General features: G+C 41.4%; 1 protein-coding gene across 2 annotated transcripts in view; it reads right to left on the reverse strand.

The window, feature by feature from the left end:
• The window catches only part of brip1 (BRCA1 interacting helicase 1), a 222,200-nt gene that overhangs the window by 11,463 nt on the left and 188,489 nt on the right, over positions 1 to 22,248 (reverse strand). For both annotated transcript variants that reach the window (XM_080210671.1, XM_080210670.1), the window contains 2 exons: positions 4,352 to 4,464; positions 2,550 to 2,632 (listed from right to left, as the gene is read on the reverse strand). In XM_080210671.1, the coding sequence (XP_080066797.1) occupies positions 2,550 to 2,632; positions 4,352 to 4,464 (196 nt within the window). The remainder of the gene's footprint in view (positions 1 to 2,549; positions 2,633 to 4,351; positions 4,465 to 22,248) is intronic.

Raw genomic sequence — 22,248 nt, forward strand, 5'->3', positions numbered from 1 at the left:
GTCATGAATATAATCAATGATTAAGCATCTGCACACTTCTGAGGTAGAGAATTCCAAAGATTCATAACGTTCTGAATGAAGAAAAGTTTCCTCATCTCAATCCTAAACAATCAAGCCCTTGCCCTGTTTCATTATGACACTGGTAGTAACTGGGGAGCAAAGTGCTCATCTGCCCTCTCAGACAAGGGTGTTAAAGTTTATTTATTAGTCACAAGTAAGGCTTACATTAACACTGAAATGAAGTTACTGAAATTTCCCTAGTCACCACAGTCCGGCACCTGTTTGGGCCAATGCACCTAACCAGCAGGTCTTTCAGTCTGTGGGAGGAAACTGGAGCAACGGGAGGAAACTGGAGCAACTGGAGGAATCAGGGATTGGCTAGCTGATAGAAGACAGAGGGTGGTGGTTGATGGGAAATATTCAACCTGGAGTTCAGTTACAAGTGGTGTACCTCAAGGATCTGTTTTGGGGCCACTGCTGTTTGTCATTTTTATAAATGACCTAGATGAGGGTGTAGAAGGATGGATTAGTAAATTTGCTGACGACACCAAAGTTGGAGGAGTTGTAGACAGTGAGGATGGATGTTATAGTTTGCAGAGGGACATAGATGAGCTGCAGAGCTGGGCCGAGAGGTGGCAGATGGAGTTTAATATGGAAAAGTGTGAGGTGATTCACTTTGGTAAGAATAACAGGGGTACAGAATATAGGGCTAATGGAAGGACTCAGTAGTGTGGACGAGCAGACGGATCTCGGGGTACATGTGCATAGCTCCCTGAAAGTTGGCACCCAGGTTGATAAGGTTGTTAAGAAGGCGTACGGTGTGTTAGCTTTTATTGGTAGAAGGATTGAATTTCGGAGCCGTGAGGTCATGTTACAACTGTACAAAACACTGGTGCGGTCGCACTTGGAGTATTGCGTACAGTTCTGGTCATTGCATTATAAGGAAGATGTGGAGGCATTGGAAAGGGTGCAGAGGAGGTTTACCAGGATGTTGCCTGGTATGGTGGGAAGGTCTTATGAGGAAAGGCTGAGGGACTCGAGGTTATTTTCATTGGAGAGAAGGAGGTTATGAGGTGACCTGATTGAGGCATACAAGATGATCAAAGGATTGGATAGGGTGGACAGTGAGAGCCTTTTACCTCGGGATGGTGATGGCTAACACGGGGGGACATAGCTTTAAATTAAGGGGTGGTAATTATAGGAAAGATGTCAGAGGTAGGTTCTTTACTCAGAGGGTAGTAAGGTTATGGAATGCCCTGCCTGCAGTTGTGGACTCGCCAACTTTAAGGGCATTCAAATGGTCAGTGGATAGGCATATGGATAACACTGGAATAGTTTAGGTTAGAGGGTCATTAGATTGGTTCCACCGGTCGGTGCAACATCGCGGGCCGAAGGGCCTGTACTTCGCTGTAATGTTCTATGTTCTATGAAAACTTGCGCAGACATGGGGAGAACATAGAACATAGAACATTACAGCACAGAACAGGCCCTTCGGCCCACGATGTTGCGCCGACCAGCTTTTAAAAAAAAAACAACACTAACCCACTAATCTAAACCAATCCCATTTCGTCCATAAACCTATCCACAGATCTCTTAAACGCCCCCAAACTAGGCGCATTTACAACTGCAGCTGGCAGGGCATTCCAGTCCCTCACCACCCTCTGGGTAAAGAACCTACCCCTGACATCAGTCCTATAACTACCCCCCCTTAATTTAAAGTCGTGCCCCCTCGTGCTAGCTTTCTCCAACCTAGGAAAAAGGCTATCACTATCTACCCTGTCTAAACCTCTAATCATCTTATATGTTTCAATAAGGTCCCCTCTTAGCCGCCTTCTTTCCAGCGAAAACAACCCCAAATCTCTCAGTCTCTCCTCAAAGGATCTCCCCTCCATACCAGGCAACATCCTGGTAAACCTCCTCTGCACCTTCTCCAAAGCCTCTACATCCTTCCTGTAATGTGGGGACCAGAACTGCACACAATACTCCAAGTGTGGCCGCACCAGAGTTGTGTACAGTTGCATCATGACGCTGCGACTCCTAAATTCAATCCCCCTACCAATAAACGCCAAGACACCGTATGCCTTCTTAACAACCTTATCTACTTGATTCCCAAACTTCCCAAAAGATTCCCAAAGAACGTGCAAACTTCACACAGACAGTGACCCAAGCTGGGAATCGAACACAGGTCACTGACACTGTGAAGCAGCAGTGCTAACCACTGTGCCACCATGCCGGAACAGGACATGAAGAAATCATTTGGAGAGAATACATTAATTACTTAAAAAACAGGGTGTGGCACAGCCAGATGTAATTCATAATTTTAAAAAAAGTAGCCTTTTGTTTTACTCATCTTAAAGTACAATATCAAAATAATCACTTTAATTATATGGTATACATAACAATAATCTACTTCCTGATCTAAGTGAGCTTCTAAAAAAGCCAGAGCTCACCAAATTCTCTCCACAGATGCTGTCAGGTTTGCTTTTATAACCAAATTCTAATTAGCTTGAAAACAAAAAAATTAAAAGGACCTGACAATCGTATCTTACCATTTATATACTTTTTGGCATTACTTCTAAATCGGTCATCAACCAGGATCAGTGCTCCCCAGTCATTCCTATGTCGAATACACCTGTAAGTAAATGTAATTATAATCCGCTATTATCTTCTGACAAAAATACTCCACTCTGTAGTAAATAATATTTTCAGCTTCTAAAATGAACACTGAACCCCCGCACACTTCTGATTATAAGTGTGATAAAGATCACTTCAACTTCTCTGTCCCAGGGAAGTTGCATCACGTGCACTGTAAGTAATGCTCTTTCTTCAGTAAGATGTAGAAGTGACTGGAGTGTGGGTATGTGTTAAAGATAAAATAATAAATCTGAAATCCTACGGATGGCAACTAATGGCCACTCGTAGAAACTGAAGAAGTTGAGAATGAGGCTGGATGGCTGTAGGTTTTGCTTTTCACCAATGGTGAGTAGCCTGAGGAAGGGGGTTCTAAAGGCTTGTCACGTGGCTTGTAGGCCAGATCTGGAGGCAGTTTTCAAAATGCTGATAAGTGGAGAGAAAAGTCTGAAAGAAACTGCTCCTCCAATCAAGGATTGTTCCCTATAAGCAGCAAATGTGGGAGAGAAGCAGTCTGTGATTGGAGGGAGGAGCAGCAACACTGTCTGTAGCGAGGGTACTCTGGTGAGAGACAGAGCGTGGGAGAGAGTGCTGGGGCTCAACCCAAAAGTTTGTCACAGAGTGGCATTAGTAGGGCCTTTCCAGTAGAAGATGGTAGATAAAATGTCATGGTTGTATGTGATGCATTGTACAATCAGATCATCTTTCCTTGTGATTGACAAAAAGTGGAGTGTGGGAGGAAACTGGAGTACCCAAAAAAACAACAAATTTAGCAGGAGTGATGGCAGAGGACAGGAAACAAATTGCCTATACACTTCTCAGTAAGAAGTTTTAAAAGGAATGCAGTCAGGTGAACAATTTACTTCATGGGATTTGATCCTAGAAAATGTAATTATACAGTACAATGACTGCACTTCTTCAGCGTTGTGAAGATGTTTGTAATAGTTACACAGGTACCAGGGTAATTCAGCAAGCCACAGATTGTGACAAGTTGTGCTTTATGATGTAGGCTAGCCAGGGATCTGTCCAAAATTGAAGAACAATTTATTGAGCTTTAACACCATGATCAATCAAATTACATTCACATAAACACCTGTGATCAGATATCCTTCCAAATATCAGGATCACATGTTTGCAAATTGTTTGTCTGGCCATCTGTTACGACAGCATCCAATGGTCAATTACAAAGCTGTTTTCCCAGAATCATACTTTTTAAAATAGAATCCCTATAGTGCAGAAGGAGGTCATTCAGCTGCATCAACACTCTGAAAGAGCATTCAACCCAGGCATTCCCCTCTGCCCTACCCCCATACATTTACCATGGCTAATCCACCTAACCTAGGCATCTTTGGACACTATGGAACAAATTAACAAGAGCAATCCACCGAACCAGCAAATCTTTGGAGTGTGGGAGAAAACTGGAGCACCCAGAGGAAACACATGCAGGCACAGGGAAAATGTGCAAACTCCACACAGACAGACATCCAATGTTGGAATTGAACCAGGGTCCCACTGTGAAGCAGCAGTGCTAAACACTGTGCCACAGTTACTTTGTTAAGTGCATTTTCTTGAGGTCGGCATCTTCAGTCTCAGGATTTATAACATAATTCCCCTCCTGGTCATTGGACTTTATTTAATGGATTACAACGCCCAAATATCGTTAGCCACTCACAAAACCCTGGCTGATTAGGAGTTTCTCAACTTGACTCTGAACTTTTACCTGCCCAGGGCTTGATTCAACGCTCGAAATGCCTGAATTTCATACCACTGACTACCAGGGAGCAAACCACGTGTTCGGGAATGCTGGTCATTATATTTCCGTTTCAGTTCAACCTGGAGGAAACAACAAACACAAGTCAAATAGTTGCACCTTAAAATTGGTAAAGCTTGTACACCTTTGGATATGCTATTGGAGTTCTTGCAAATGGAAATCCGTTAGAAATTACAGAATTGATTTTAACTTTCACATTTTACACTAATACTCTGATGAAGGAAGCTCTTACACATTCACAGGATTTAAACAGATAAAAACCATAAGATCATAAGATGTAGCAGCAAAATTAGGCCATTCAGCCCATTGAGTCTGCTTTGCCATTCAATTATGGCTGATAAGTTTTTCAACCCCATTCTCCTGCCTTTTCCCCATAACCTTTAATCTCTTTACCAAGCAAGAACCTGTCTATCTCACTCTTAAATACACTTAATGACCTGGCCTCTACAGCCTTGTGTGGCAACGAATTCCATAGATTCGTCACACTCTAGCTGAAGAAATCCCTCATTTTCGCTCAAAAGGGTCACCTCTTTACTCTGAGGCTGTGCCCTTGGATCATAGCCTCTCCTTCTAGTGGAAACATCTTCCCCACGTCCACTCTACCCAGGCTTTTCAGTATTCTGCATGTTTCAATGAGATCTCCCCTCATCCTTCTAAACTTCATCGAGTACAGACCCAGAGCCCTCAAAGGCTCCTCACACATCAAGCCTTTCACTCCTGGGATCATTCTTGTGAACCTCCTCTGGACCCTCTCTAAGGCCAGCACATCCCTCAAAATTGTTCACAATATCCCAAATGTGCTCTGACCAGGGCCTTATAAAGCCTCAGCAGTACATTACTGCTTTTGTATTCCAGTCTTCTCGAAATGGATGCCAACATTGCATTTGCCTTCCTAACAATCAACTCAACCAGCAAGTTAACCTTAAGAGAACCCTGAAATGGACTAAGTCCCTTTGTCCTTCCAATTTCTGAATTTTCTCCCCATTTAGAAAATAGTCCATGCCTCTATTCTTCCTACCAAAGTGTATAATCTCACACTTTCCCACGTTGTATTCCATCTGCCACTTCTTTGTCCATTCTCCTAACCTGTGGAAGTCCTTCTGCAGCCTCCCCACCTCAATACTACCTGCCCCTCCACCTATCTTTGTATCATTTAAATATAATGAAAAAATGATGTAATCAGTGAGTGCTGCACTATTCAATTTTGTATAAACTATGTTCATCACATTTAATTGCAAAATGGTAATAGCTCAATAAGACTTAAAGTCTACAAAGCGCTAATAAGTGGTTCCATTTTTACCTGGGCTTATTTTTCCTCAAAAATCGGCAAACTACACTCAACTCAAATGATCTTCTATCTGCTAGACCAAAAGTGGAGTAGCAAGGTGTTGCCTTTAGTATAACAGCTGGCAAGGGTACAGTGTTCCAGAAAGCTGAAGTTGTTTTATCCATATCCAAACTTAAGTGTGATTTCTCCCCAACAGATAATAGTGCCTTGCCAGAAAGTAGAGCTGATTGTGCACAGCTGGGCGAAGTCAGGTGTGTATACTGATTTCTGACAACTGTTTTTCTCAAAGAAAAATATCAGAAATCATACTGCGAAGAGTTAGTTAAAATGCTCCACAATGTAAGTTTATTTTAAATACAACATCCAATTTTCTCACTATATACGATCGCCTCACTAATTCAAATGACCAATTAGTAAGAAATCAGTGCTGTCATCACCAGGCTTCATAAAACTAGACTGTCTCTTCCCACCAGTGCATTTAAGTACGCCTCACACATTAATTTTTAAGGTTAGTTTTTAAACAAATGCTTCTATATACTGGCCATATGTGTCTCATTCTTGACAAGTTACCTTGCATTAAGCAGATGGCTAAAAGTATTTCAAAGTTAGTAATTGAGTGTCAGCTTGGCTCACTGCTAATGTTCTTAAAGTTTAAAGTTTATTTATTAGTGTCACAAGTAGGCTTATATTAACATTGCAATGGAGTTACTGTGAAATTCCCATTCTGGCACCTGTTCGGGTACACTGAGGGAGAATTTAGCATGGACTGTGGGAGGAACTCAGGACACCCGGAGGAACCCAGGCAGACACTGGGAGAACATGCAAACTCCACACAGTGACCCAAGCCAGGAATTGAACCCGGGTCCCTGACATTGTGAGACAGCAGTGCTAACCACTGTGCAATTCCTGAGGTGGTCTATCCTGAGCAACACAGTTCTGGCATTAAGTTCTACTTCAGATTGATTTGATCTGATTTATTATTACCACATGCACTAACATACATTGAAAAGTATTATTTCATGCGTGTTATACAGATAAAACATACCGCTCATAGAGAAGGAAACAAGAGAGTGTAGAATATCGTGTTACATCATAGCCAGGGTGTAGAAAAAGATCAACTTAATGCAAGGTAAGTCTACTCAAAAGTCTGACATCAGCAGGGAAGAAGCTATTCTTGAGTCGGTTGGTACCTGACCGGAATCTTTTTCCCAATGGAAGAAGGTGGAAGAGTGAATGTGGAAGGGTGCATAGGGTCCTTAATTATGCTGGCTGCTTTAAAAACACAATGTTCTTAAAAATACAATGTAAGCTAACTTTTGAGTGCAGTACTGAGTGAATGCCGCACTGTCAGAAATGCTATCTTTCATACGAGCTATTAATTCTTTTGCCTTCTCTAACTGGACATACAGTACCATGTGACATTTTTTGAAGAGAAGAATTCTAGCTAACATATCAGCCAGAACCACCTAAACTAATGAAATTGGAAGAGCCAATTTATGAACAAAATGCTACAGATGCCTGCAATCAGAAATAAAAACAGAAAATGCTGGAAATACTCAGCAGGTCCAGCAGCATCAATGAAGAAAGAAACAGAGTTAACCTTTCAGGGCAAGGACATTTCTTCATTTATTCCCTTCAGTTCACAGATGTTTGTGGGTCCTATCTGTGTGTAAATTAGCTGTTGTATTTGCTACCAAAAACAAGTCATTACCATTCAAAAATTAATTCGGTGGCAATAATTAATTTGGTGGTCTTTGGGGTATCATGAGGATGTGAATTATATAAGCAGAAATGGCCAGATTGGGTTTTGCTAACTAATGTAAAATTATATTAGTAATATCAGTGCCAACCTACAGCTATAAGCAAATGTATATTTTGGCGGCATGGTGGTTGGCACTGCTGTCTCACAGCACCAGGGACCCAGGTTCAATTCCAGCCTCAGGTGACTGTCCATGTAGAGTTTGCACATTCTCCCTGTGTCTGCACAGGTTTGCCCCAGGTGTTCAGGTTTCCTCCCACACCCCAAAGACGTGTGGGATGGGTGGATTGACCATGCTAAATTACCATAATAATGTCAGGGGGATTAGTGGGGTAAATATGTGGGGTTATGGTAATAGGGTCTGGATGGGACTGTTGTTGGTGTAGGCTTGATGGGCCGAATGGCCTCCTTCTGCACTGCAGGGATTCTATGATTCTTCCTTGATTAAAAGAGAATGAACTGAAGGTTGAGAACACACACAGTGTTATTTTATGACAGAGAGAACAGTCTTGTAAGTGCCACTCAAGAGGCAGACTAATGGACTGTCTTACACTACATGATAGATTTATAATGGAATATTGTTTGAATGGTGAGAAAATAATTCACCTAGACACCAGCTCACTCAAATTATGAGATTCAATATGTTTCTCTGTTTAACTTATTTATGAAAGACACAGAGAATGTCTTTTGAAAAATCAGATTCAAAATGCCCTATGGAACAAAGCTTTAAAATATATGTAATTTTAAAGATTGCTTCAAAGACCCCCTTCAAGATGATCTACTGAAGACATAGAATATAAATACAAATGGGCACAATCAGCTTAACTGATAATGAACACTTAGTTTTTAAAAAAAGTACTGAGATAGAGGCAGTCTGGTTAAAGCACAATTTCTTACCAAATGATGCAGACAGCTTATGGTTCCTCATTCCCGTGTTAAGACTTGGAGAAACAGTGATTATTGATCTATAGATTATTGATTTATAGATTATGATCAGTATACTGAGCTACAGGAGTTGTATTTCTCAGAATACAGGATTTTAACCACACAGTAAATAATCACTCTCTACTCACATAAGGTAAAAGATGCATTGATTTATCTACTAACAGCAAATACAATGGGCAGGATTTTCCAGGCTCACTTGCCTTGAAACTGAAAATTCCCGCCCGAGGTCAATGGAACTTTCCATGGTCCACCCCTTGCCTGTACCGAATTCCACGATAGGCAGGATGGCAAAATTCCGCCCAATATGTAACATCACAAAGGTAACTCTCTTTTCTTTCCCAAATGGGAAAAATGAAATGATCACACTAATTAATTTTGAACACTACAAAATGTTAAAGGCCAGGATTTTACAGTTAGTGCTGGTGCTCACCAATGATCTCAAAGAAAGATGCCCACAAAAATCTAGCAAACTTGGTGATGGAGATTTAATCTTTCCTGATCTTAATTTCATTCTGGCAATAGCTGTCAGGGATCACTGCTGTTCAGAGGCAGCAATGTTACCTAGCAGGCTAAGCAGCCCATCACATTAGTGATTGCTCCCATGCAGTAAACCAGAAAGTGGCACATGTAGAATGATAGAATCCTACAGTGCAGAAGGAGGCCATTCAGCCATTGAGCTTGCACCAATCACAATCCCAGCCAGGGATCCCCATTATCCCATGCATTTACCCTAGCTAGTCAGAGCTACTCTAGCTCTGACACTAAGGGGCAATTTGGCATGGTCAATTTATCTAACCCTCACATGTTTGGACTGTGGGAGGAAACTGGAGCACCCAGAGGAAACCCATGCAGACATAGGGAGAACGTGTAGACTCCACACAGACAGTGACTCAAACTGGGAATCGAACCGGAGTCCCTGGCACTGTGAGGCAGCAGTGCTAACCAGTGTGCCACCATACTTCCCACACATGTTTTATCAATCACCTTTTTAATAACTTTAGTGAAACCAAAATAAATACTGAGGTGGGACTAAGTTAGAAACTGAAGTATCATCATCCATATTAAAAATATATTATTATAAAAATCTATAGAATGTATATCATGCAATGGAGAAATCTGACCTTCCATGAAGAAAGGATCAGTTGTTCAGAGCCAGAGAGGATGTTTAGCAGTATAATGGCTTAGAATCCAATAAAAAAAAGTTAGCCCTCATTCAACACGATGCAACTTTTTCAAAGTTTTTTTAACAAGAATGGTATGGTAAAATGTGAACGTTTACATCAATTCTATGATTTCTAACTGATTTCCATTTACAAGAACTCCAATAGCACATCCTGTGCAAGAGCAGGGAAATCACTCACATTAGGAGTTGGATTTCCACATTCAACTCCGCATGTTTGTATACCAGAAGTTGCTGTCAGTTTCATTGAGTAATGCCAATGAATGTCTACAATTTCAACATCATTACAACTGCAATGTTTTGGCCTATATCTTTGCACAAACCTATCACTTTAAATTTCATTCTGTTACAGAAATATTTGTATTTGAATGAAAAACAGATGCCAAAGCCAGAAAATATTTAAAAGCAATGGTTCAGTGTGTTTGATGCTTATTTCAATATGCTTGATTCAAACAAGCATAAACCAAATAATCTAGGTGGAAACCAAGCAACCATGAAGTATAAATGCAGCGTTCATTTTAACATGCCTTTCATTGATTCCAATATGCTTCCATACAATACAGTGCACAACCCTCACCTCAACAAATATGTGCAAGCTACAATCCAATGTGGAATGACAATGTTCTAAGAATTAGGAACCAATTTTAATGTGCTTCACGTAAACAGAACAAATGAACACAGAATTACTATGAAAAATGCACAAGTATGCTTCAAGGAACACATAACCGTTATGACCAATTTGTAACAACTTCAAGTGAAAAGCTGTTTAAGCATACACATGATAATCTAACAACAGATCAGCTTTAAGTGCAGTGCTCATGTGTAATCCCTTGTATTATTTATTCTTTTTCAAATTAATCAAATCAATTTAATTGACCTTAAAGAGTTGGCATAAATGTATGGCAAGTCTTTTTTCCTATAACAAACATGGCACCATACGATCTACCCACTCACCATTTTAACAATTAATTTCACAGGTATTCCTCTGTAATTATTATCATTTCAGAGACATTTTGGCTGGGATTTTCTGCTCCGATTTTTCTCAGATGGGAGAGGAAAACCTCGCTAGATGTTCAAATTGTGCATCACGCTGACATAAATGCGTGACATACCATATCTCTCCCCCGTGAGTGATGTAGCACATTTTCCGATGTTCAACTTTGGGAACATGTGGCTATACTGTGCCTTTAAGAAATGTATTTGTGTCATGTTTCTTGTGCAGGATTTGTTTCAACTGTTTAATCTTTTCTACAATGTAATGCCACATATCTGTAACTGGTAGCCCCTGCAGCAGCATAATTGATCTTAATTTCTAAAGTGTTTGTTTTAATCTGGACTAATGCAGTTCTGTATTTTTGACTTTTTTTCTGCAGTTTTTCAGAGCAGGGTTTGATTAGGTTGATTGACAGGAAAAATCATGTAGCTGGGCAGGACTAGGCTTACACAGAAAAATAAGCTCAGTTGCTGTTCAGGATCTTTAGAGAGAGGTAGTTCTCTCTGTGTCTCTCTGGACTTGGAGACTGGAATCTGGTAGGAAATGAGGCTGCTGTACTGAAGACAGGTATCTTTCTGTATCTGTCCAGAGGGATTAAAGGCTCAAAATCAAGCATTCACATGAACGTTTTTTTTTGTGCTAACATATTTTGAAGAAGGATTTATGTCCGTGGGACTACATTAGAACCACAGAGATAGCTAGCTGTTAAGAATTATACCTTATTGAGTATTTCAATCGGTAAAAGTTACCCTAATTTTTTTTTGTTACATTTTAACTGTGTTGTTAAATAAAGTTTGTTTTAATAAAAGCTTCTTAGTGGGTCAATCAAATCGTATCTGGAGCGAAACATTTTATGTTCACCCTGAGTCATAAAACTTAACTGGTCTCCCTAGTTGAGACCTGCCAAGCAAACCTCCCAGAGGAGCTCAGATCAGTGCATTGAGCAGGGGGAGGGTGACACCTGGGCAAGATGGGCTCAGTCAGAGCCCACCCTGCCAACCTTTTGACGTGGAACCCACCCCTTGATTTTTTTGAACCAAAGTCCTGAACGATACAGCGGAGAAAGGTGCAGTTGCTGTCACAGCTTCAATGCATTTTTCCCCACCCACTATCAGCCTTTGTTGATTCCCATTAAGATTCATTGTTGTAATAGAAACCTTCAAGCTAATTGTAAATTGAGATAGCTCTGACCAACATTAAAAAACTGGGATTATCCATTTTAACTCAGTAAATCAAATCAAATCACTGATGTTTTTATACATTTTCCAGGCATCTCACTTATCAGAGCAGATTTCTAAATTTATGTCCCTGCATGGAAATTTTCCATCAATATTAAACAGAATTGGAATAAAACCTTATTTTAGTACCTGTGTGATGCTTTCTCTTAACATTTCAGGTCCAACATGACTCTTTTTTTGGAACTGGTAGTGGGAGTTCCGAATAAGAGTCATATTGAACTTGAAATGTCAATTTTATTTCTCCATCCACAGATGCTGCCAGGTCCATTGAGTTTTTTCCAGCACTTTCTGCTTTTATTTCAGCATCCAAAGTATTTTGTTTTCAATTTGTGAAAATCTGGATAAACTACTGTCCAGAAATCCACTGATTTGTGTGTCCCTGTGGAGATTGTTAGATCCATAACGAGCTATCCCCATGTTCTAAGGTCTGGCCAAGGATCATAACACAAGGTAAAGGGCAATTAGAGCAATGTGGGGTCAGTTCAAGAAAATGAAATGAATGGGAACCTTTGAGTTCAATACACACTTTTAGAAGCAAGTCCACATACTGCACTCAGAATTAAAAGGTTTCTATTTAATGATTAGATACATTTAGCTGATACCTACCACGTAACTATCCACGAAGACACATGCTACCCATATCAGAAAATAGAATTTGAATTTGTAACAAATACCTATCCACCAACAGCACCATTGGATCAAAATCTTTGTTAAGTTTTGTTGTGAATAATTTATCTACTCCATTACCATCTGCAACTACAGTTAAGACTCCAGAATTTTACCTCGCAAGAGAAGAATAGGTCTTCTTCCCTTTCTCTACGAAAATACAAGATTACAGCATTGAGCAGAAAGGATTACTGAGAAATAAAGTGCGTAGATGAGACGTCGCTTTTTTTACTGGGGTTTTTATGTTCCATGTATACTACGTTTCCCTTGTTAGTTTAACAAAAGTTGAAGATGCTGTGAAGAAAGAAGTATTCCTCACAATTCAGTGATTTTACATTAAAATATTCCACCTCAGAAATTCATGGTAAAGCAATATTGTTAATGTTATGTGATAGAAAACATGGGTGCTTTTAAAACTACAAAATGCTTATGCACTCAACAGATTAATAATCATAAAAATTGCATTGGAAAGACTGACAAAGAAGGTAATTTGTCCATAAAACACAAACAAACAAGATATGATCACTCACTGCTCATGCAACCTTTTTACAACTTTCAGTGAATATTCTTTTGACATAAAATGCTGCCGGCCAAGAAATAATTGCTGTTGACCATTATTTACAAATCTGATCATAATGATGCTCTACAGTTCATGTTAACATAGCATCTCAAAAGTGTATCGTCTCAATTTAAATGTTTCACATAATCTCCAAGATAATCATTTAGAAGTTCTATTGTTACCAACAACAAATTTGTTTAGTTTTGCTTCAAAGAGTAAAGGTTTGTTGTGGTTCATTCAAGGGTAAATTTGCTAATGGGCAAAATCTAGAAATTCCTACCTGCTCGTTGATAATTTTGACCAGATCAATTCATATATTAAAAATGCAGACATGAGGCTCAGCTGAATGCTAAATGGGTAAAAGCATGTACAGAATGCTTTTTAGCCAAATAGATCAGAAGGCCTCAGTTTGACGATCACCGCAAAGACATCAAGGAATGCTATAATTGACCACAACGCTCCTGAGCTACAGGGGTAGAAAATCAGTGCTTGCTCTCACTCTAATTGTAATCCAGTAACTTCAGTTGAAAAGTGCATGTGCATGGTTGGATCTTGAGTGAAAATCTGTATCAGGATATCACAGCTGATGATCAAATAACTTTCTAATTCTCACTTGACTGTTTGAAAAATGCCTTAACTTCCAGGCTCTCCTGTGTTGGATTGGGTGGGTATTGCAAAGATTCACTGGGGAACCCTGTTCAGAGCTTCCCAGAAAAGCTTTGCACAGATGTGCAAACTTCCCCATGGCTTTGCACGACACTGGGAATCATCTGTAAATGCAACTTAAATTGCACACTTTGAATGGTTTCGACAAGGTCACACCAGTAGTAACCCTGAAGAAGATAAAAATATTAAAACTTCTTACATCCGGGTAACTGTTGTAGAAATCCAGACCAAATCCACAGAGAACTCCTGTACATCTCTGACCTCTGCAGGAAGCACTCCCAAACCCCAACTACCAACTGCTTGGGTCTCCTCTCCCCCTCACTGATCCCCCCTGCCAGGATTCCCCCACCTACATGAGACTTGTGTCTCTCTCTACCACCTCAGACCTCAGCCATTGACCCAACCAGACCAAAACTGAGGCACCCCACTACCTGTGGCCCAACTGGACCCGACCAGATAACCTCCTCCTCACAGGTGCTATTCCCCTCACCCCTCTCAAAGTCTGATCCTCTCTCCCCACAACCCATTCCTAAGCTCCGCACACATCCTTCTGCCTGCAAGGCCAGACTCAAAGCCTGACCTCCCAATCTCCAACCCACTCGGCCGTCCACTTTCCCCAACATCCAATTCCGCCCTCCCACCTTCCTCCTCCCTGGCCTCCTTTTCAACTCTCCACCTGGTGTACCAATGGTCATTGGTTTCTTTCATTCTTAAGGGGAGTCGGTTATGTGCCCATTCTGTTTTTCTTCCTACACATGGTTCACCGGAATGTATGTTGGAGTTTCAGAAATGGAACCTTCATTCCCACTTGTTTTACAACTTTAGCCAAAAATTTGAATACTGTTGTATTTTCCAGTTGTCTTTCAAACATTAGAATCTTTTCGTTCAGCCTAGCAAATACTCTGGGAAGTTCAATTGGCTTTGTTAAAGAGTTATCTAAAGTTCAACAGCTTCATCTGGGCATTCAGTTCTTTTAGAACGCTTTTTCCATGGTCACTGACTGTGCCTCCAAAAAATTCTTTTTTCAATTCATTTCTTAGATCTTCAATCTGTTTCGTCAAATTTTCTGTATCTACTTTCAAAGCCTGGATTTGCTCTTCCATACTGCACATCTCATCCTTCGTATTGTTTAGCTCAGATCAAATATCAAGAATTTCTTCAGTTTTCATCGTTTAATCTGTTTTCAGGCCAACTGTTCTGATGCAAGAAAGTAAGTTGTGAAAAAGACATAAGGAAACTACTAAAAGATTATAGATTGACTAAGTGAGTGGGCAAAGACCTAACAAATGGAATATAATGTGGGGAAATGTAGTAACTGAAAAAGCTAATAGAATGTAATCATTTATTGTGAGGAAAATTGAATACAAAAGTAGGGAGGTTATGCTTCCCCAGTTATACAGGCACCAACTGGAGCACATTTGGAGTACTGTGTAAGTATTGGTCACCTTATTTAAGGAAGGACATAAATGCGTTGGAAGCAGTCCAGAGGAGATTTAACAGAATTAAACCTGGAAGGGGTGGGTTGTTTTATGAAGGAAGATTGAACAAGCTAGATTGTATCTGCTAGAGTTTAGAAGCATAACAGACAATTTGATTGAAACATATAAGATCCAGAAGGATCCTGCCAGGTTAGATGTAGAGGGAGAATCTAGAATTGGGGGTCACTGTTTAAAAATAAGGGGCAGTGAGTCTGTGGAATTCTCTTATGAAAAGGTGGTGCAAGTAGTGTCTTTGAATATTGTTAAGGCAGATGTGGAAAGATTCTTGGTTCTGAAAGAGTTGATAGGTTATCAGGGATAGGCGGGGATGCAGATTTGATATGATTATCAGATCATTCATGATCTTCTCTAGGTTCCTGATTTCTATTTCAGCCATTTCATTTCTCAATGACTGAACGTTTGCAGCAAGTCTGCAATATCCAATGTTATTCCTTCTCATCCCCTGGTCCAAATCTAGTTTCAAATCTTGCTTCTGTCTTTTCTTCATCCAGTTGCAGTTTGGAAACTTCTATTGTTGTGGCTACAATTATAGTCAGGTGGTTCAGCACAACCACCTGTTGCTGTAGTTTGGCTAATGTGTTGGGATTTTCAAAAAGATTCATTTTAAGATTTCCAAAATGTTCACTGTCTCTCTGGTGCCATCATGTGGTTTTCTTGGGAATTGTCTTTTGCTCTTTCATGGTTTTTTTTCATCCTCTCTTAAAGTTGTGTGTACTCCATTATGTGCCAAAGGCTTTCAATATTTCATCAAAGTTGATTGAGGATTCATCAATGTACTGCCTTAGAATTACTTCATCAGAAAGTTCACCAAACAAATGTAAAAACACACTGATTTGGACTTCTTCTGATTTCCTACTTGGATCTGATATACTCTGGTAATTAAAAAAAAAAATTTCCACGATACTAAATTCTGCACTAGGTTTGGCTCTGGTGTGAGGCCAACTGGTTTTTTAAGGTAGATTTTGATCTATGGTTATTTAAAATTAGAAGTCTGTATAGCTTTAAATGTTATTAGGAAATCCGAGATGGAACTCTTGTACGCTTCTTCTTAATGATATTTCCTGCACTTGTCAGTTCTGGCAGACTCCTCCAGTAATAACATTTGCAATTTTAGTGTTTAAATTTTCCAGGAGGCAACTGCCTTGATCAACCCACGTCTTCCCCAAGTATAGTTTAAATTTGTTTATTAACTACTTCTAACTATATATAAGACAGCACCTTGGCACAACGGTTAGCATTGCTGCCTCACAGCACCAGGGACCCAGGTTCGATTCCTGGCTTGGATCAAAGTCTGTGAGGAGTTTGCACATTCTCCTCCTGTCTGCGTGGGTTTCCTCCGAGTGCTCTGGTTTTCTCCCACAGTCCAAAGATGTGCTGGTTCAGTGCATTGACCATGCTAAATTCTGCCTCAGTGTACCCAAACAGGTGCCGGAGTGTGGCAACTAGGGGATTTTCACAGTAACTTCATTACAGTGTGAATGTAAGTCGACTTGTGACTAATAAATAAACTTTACTTTAAATATCGTACAAGGTTAAAGCTGCAGGTGGCTTCCATGCTTGCCTTTATACATGTCTCTGTCCAGTATAAGACCGCCCAGTGTTCCTTTACATCACACTGTAGGCGCTACTGTACCCAGTCCCACTCAAACCATTTCTATGCCAAACACTTATACGTCAGAAGCCATTGCAGATTACCAATATACAGCATTTTATAACATTTAAGTTAATTCGGTCGCATAGTATGTGAATTTGGCTAGATGCTCCTGCAAGTTGGCTTGAACTGGTTATAAATGGGATTTTGCTTATTTCCAGTTTCAGATGTTATCATCACTACTAGTCATTGCCAAAAACACTGTGGCTCAGCAGCATTAAGGCTCCCAATAAAATAAGTTTCCATCTCTCAATTTGGCACTTCAACTATTTTCTTCAAACACTAGTGTTTTTTTAAAATTACTGTATGGTCCACTGTTTATAACAGTTCACTTATCCAAAGAGGCACAAAAGAATTGCAATTGAAGAAACAGAATTCACAGACACTGGATTACAATTCCAAATAAAAGAACAATTAAACAATGAAGTGGGCGATAAAGGGAATCAGAAGCCGGAAGTTCTCTGTCATGCAAAAATAGCAGAAATGGCCAAAAATGCTAAGCTCCGACTAAAACACAGCATTTCCTATCTCTGTGGGGGTAAAGTTGGCATGATGTGGGTATGCTGGCGTTGGACTGGCGTAAACACAGTAAAAAGTCTGACAACACCAGGTTTTAGTCCAACCTATTTATTTGATAATATACTCACAAGCTTTCGAGGGGACTGCCTCTTCGTCAGGTGAATGGAGTCCCCTCGAAAGCTTGTGAGTATATTATCAAATAAATAGGTTGGACTAAAACCTGGTGTTGTCAGACTTTTTACGGGGTAAAGTTGGGCCAGGATTCATGCATGTGGGTTTTTTGGAGGCGGCTGACTATTTAAATCATCAGCTGCCTCTGCTGAAGTGGGATTATGGGGACCAGGAGTGTGAAACACAGCATGTGCACACCAGTTAAGAGCTGAACATGGTGGATTTGTTTGGATAGGCAAGTTATTTCTTTGGGGAGGTAAGACACCCTTTTGAATATGATCCCAGGACACCTTTGAAATAGGGTAAGGCACCCTTTGGGATTGTTAAAATTAAACATGATTGTATGTAAAAGTGCCTAAATTTGCAGTTAAGTGAGCAGTTTGATTGACAACTCCAAGTGGTTATAGCATAGGAATGTTTGCTTCCATTAGAGATTATTTGAAGGAACTTCAATCTATTGAATGTTTTTTTTAAATCAATGAGAGTGCCATAATCAATTGGCAAATAACATTATGTCGCATGGCTTTTCAGGTTTGCCCATGGTGGATATTAGGTGAGCTGATATGATGGGAGTAAGGGCAAAGGTGGTGGGTGGGGAGCACAGGCTGGCACTAATTGGGCTTAAGGGTTATAAAGGGCATTGAGGATGTTGGCAGCATAGGGATATGAGGATCATGGAGTTGGGTAGAGGAACATCTGTTGGCATGGGTATAAGGGACCGTGGGGATGAGTGGGGAAGACATGAGGTGGTATAGGAAGTATGTGGGTGTGTGAAGGCTGGGGGGCTGTTTTTTGTTTTAATAACTTTTTTTAAAATATTAAATTCAACAAAGTGCCAGAGGACAAAGGCAGGGCCAGCCTGCTTCTCCACCTGGCAGCCTCCACATTCTTTCCATGGTGGCGGGCCCATTTTCTTATCTAGCCTGCTCCCTGAAATGCAAATCATAACTGCGGGCTGCCATTTTTAAAGGTCAGATTTCTCAGAGCCAGGAACTTTCCACTCTCTACAAACCCCATCTGGAAGCGAAAAACTGGGCCAAAGAAATAAAATTAAACAATAAGCAATAAGAGCTATGGCTCTTCGGGGGCGTTTAAACTAATTTGTCAGGGGGATGGGAAAATGAGTTGTAGCCCAAAAGCCAGTGTTGAGGGTCACGAGGTACTGAGGAAGGTATCAAGGTCGTGGGAGTGTACAGGCAGACAGGAGGGTGGGTTGAAGTGCATCTACTTCAATGCAAGGAGCTTCAGGAATAAGGTAGGTGAACTTGGAGCATGGATTGGTATTTGGGACTATGATGTTGTGGCCATTATGGAAACATGATCAGAACAGGGACAAGAATGGTTGTTGGCAGTTCTGGGGTACAGATGTTTCAGTAAGAGTAGGGAAGGCATTAAAAGAGGTGGAGGAGTAGCATTGTTAATCAAGGATAGTTTAACGGCTGCTGAAAAGCATTTTGAGGGCGATCTGCCTACTGAGGTAATATGGGCTGAAGTTAGAAATAGGAAAGGATTGGTCACGTTAGGAGTTTTCTATAGCCCCCCAAATAGTAATAGAAATGTGGAGGAGGAAATGGCAAAGCAGATTATGGATAGGTGTGGAGGTGACAGGGTAGTTATCATGGGTGACTTTAACTTTCCAAATATAATTGGAACCTTTATAGGTCGAATAGTCCAGATGGGACACTTTTTGTACAGTGTATGCAGGAGGGGTTCCTGACACAATATGTGGATAAGCCGGCAAGACATAGGGCCACATTGGGCTTGGTACTGGGTAATGAACCGGGCGAAGTGATAGATTTGTTTGTGGGAGAGCACTTTGGAGATAGTGACCACAATTCGGTGTCTTTCATTATTGCAATGGAGAGGGTTAGGGTCACAAGACAGGGCATGATTTATAATCGGGGCAGAGGTAATTATGATGCGATTAGGCAAGAATTAGGGAGCATAACATGGGAACAGAAACTATCAGGTATGGGCACAAACGAAAAGTGGAGTTTTTTCAAGGAACAAATACTGTGTGTCCTTGATAGATATGTCCCTGGAAGGCAGGGAGGAAATGGCTGAGTGAGGGAACCATGGTTCACAAAGGAGATTAAATGTCTTGTCAAGAGGAAAAAGGAAGTGTATGTAAGGACGAAAAAATAAGGTTCAATTGGGTCTCTTGAGGATTACAAGGTAGCTAGGAATGAGTTAAAAAAAGGGCTTAGGACAGCTGGAAGGGGGCATGAGAAGTCTTTGGCGGGTCAGATAAAGGAAAACCCCAAGGTTTTTTACTCTTACATGAGAAATAAAAGAATGACCAGGGTGAGGTTCAGGCCAGCCAAGGATAGTAGTGGGAACTTGTGCATGGAGTAGAAGAGATAGGTGAGGCATTGAATGAATACTTTTCTTCAGTGTTCACTTATGAGAGGGGCCATGTTTTTCAGGATGAGTGTGTGATACAGGCTGATAGGATGGAGGAGGTAGATGTTCTCAGGGAAGATGTATTAGCAATTTTGTAAAACCTGAGGGCTGATAAGTCCCCTGGGCCAGATGGGATACATCCTAGGATACTTGGGGAGGCAAGGGATGAGATTGTGGAGCTTTAGCTTTGATCTTTGGGTCCTCACTGTCCACGGGGATTGTAAAAAGTCTGACAACACCAGGTTTTAGTCCAACCTATTTATTTGATAATATACTCGCAAGCTTTCGGGGTTAGCCCCTTCGTCAGGTGAATGGAGAGTTCTGGCCTCAGACAGAGCATATAAAGCACAGACAGTTTAGAGATTACTGATTAGAATGCGAATCCTTACACCTAACCTGCTGTTCAAGACCTGAAGTGGCTGATAATGTGAGTGGAAGGAGCACTGATCACAGTTTAAAGAGATGTGTATTGTCTCCAGACAGTACAGTAAGTGAGGTTTTGCAAACCCAGGCAAGTCACGGGGGTTACAGATAGTGCGACATGAACCCAAGATCCCTGTTGAGACCGTCCTCATGTGTGCGGAACTTGGCTATCAGTCTCTGTTCAGCGACTCTGCGCTGTCGTGTGTCGTGAAGGCCGCCTTGGAGAATGCTTACCCGAAGGTCAGAGGCTGAATGCCCGTGACCACTGAAGTGTTCGCCAACAGGAAGGGAACAGTCTTGCCTGGTGACTGTCGAGCGATGTTCATTCATCTGTTGTCGTAGCGTCTGCATGGTCTCCCCAATGTACCATGCTTCGGGACATCCTTTCTTGCAACATATCAGGTAGACAATGTTGGCCGAGTTGCAAGAGTATTTACCATGTACCTGGTGGACGGTATTCTCACGTGTGATGATGGTATCCATGTCGATGATCCGGCATGTCTTGCAGAGGTTGCTGTGGCAGGGTTGTGTGGTATTGTGGTCACTGTTCTTCTGAAGGCTGGGTAGTTTGCTGCGAACAATGGTCTGTTTGAGGTTGTGTGGTTGTCTGAAAGCAAGAAGTGGGGGTGTGGGGATAGCCCTGGCGAGATGTTCGTCTTCATCAATGATATGTTGAAGACTCCGGAGAAGATGTCGTAGCTTCTCCGCTCCGGGGAAGTACTGGACGACGAAGGGTACTCTGTCCACTGTGTCCTGTGTTTGCCTTCTGAGGAGATCGGTGCGGTTTTTCGCTGTGGCGCATCGGAACTGCCGATCTATGAGTCGAGCACCATATCCTGTTCTTATGAGGGCATCTTTCAGGGTCTGGAGGTGTCTGTCACGATCCTCCTCATCTGAGCAAATCCTGTGTATACGGAGGGCTTGTCCATAGGGAATGGCTTCCATTCTACACCAACATCCCCCACAACGATGGCATTGCTGCGACTGCCTCAGTACTCAATGCTGACAACTGCCAGTTTCCAGATGCAATTTTACAACTCATCCGCTTTATCCTGGACCACAATGTCTTCACCTTCAACAACCAGTTTTTCATCCAGACACATGGAACAGCCATGGGGACCAAATTTGCACCTCAATATGCCAACATCTTCATGCACAGGTTCGAACAAGACTTCTTCACTGCACAGAATCTTCAACCGATGCTGTACACTAGATACATTGATGACATTTTCTTCCTTTGGCCTCATGGTGAACAATCACTGAAACAACTATATGATGATATCAACAAATTCCACCCCACCATCAGACTCACCATGGACTATTCCCCAGAATCAGTTGCATTCTTGGACACACGCATCTCCATTAAGGACGGTCACCTCAGCACCTCACTGTACCGCAAGCCCACAGACAATCTCACAATGCTCCACTTCTCCAGTTTCCACCCTAAACATGTTAAAGAAGCCATTCCCTATGGACAAGCCCTCCGTATACACAGGATTTGCTCAGATGAGGAGGATCGTGACAGACACCTCCAGACCCTGAAAGATGCCCTCATAAGAACAGGATATGGTGCTCGACTCATAGATCGGCAGTTCCGATGCGCCACAGCGAAAAACCGCACCGATCTCCTCAGAAGGCAAACACAGGACACAGTGGGCAGAGTACCCTTCGTCGTCCAGTACTTCCCCGGAGCGGAGAAGCTACGACATCTTCTCCGGAGTCTTCAACATATCATTGATGAAGACGAACATCTCGCCAGGGCTATCCCCACACCCCCACTTCTTGCTTTCAGACAACCACACAACCTCAAACAGACCATTGTTCGCAGCAAACTACCCAGCCTTCAGAAGAACAGTGACCACAATACCACACAACCCTGCCACAG

This window comes from Carcharhinus amblyrhynchos, chromosome 23 (assembly GCF_965287045.1).
Source record: "Carcharhinus amblyrhynchos chromosome 23, sCarAmb.v2.hapA, whole genome shotgun sequence".
In the NCBI taxonomy this organism is placed as follows: Eukaryota; Metazoa; Chordata; class Chondrichthyes; order Carcharhiniformes; family Carcharhinidae; genus Carcharhinus; species Carcharhinus amblyrhynchos.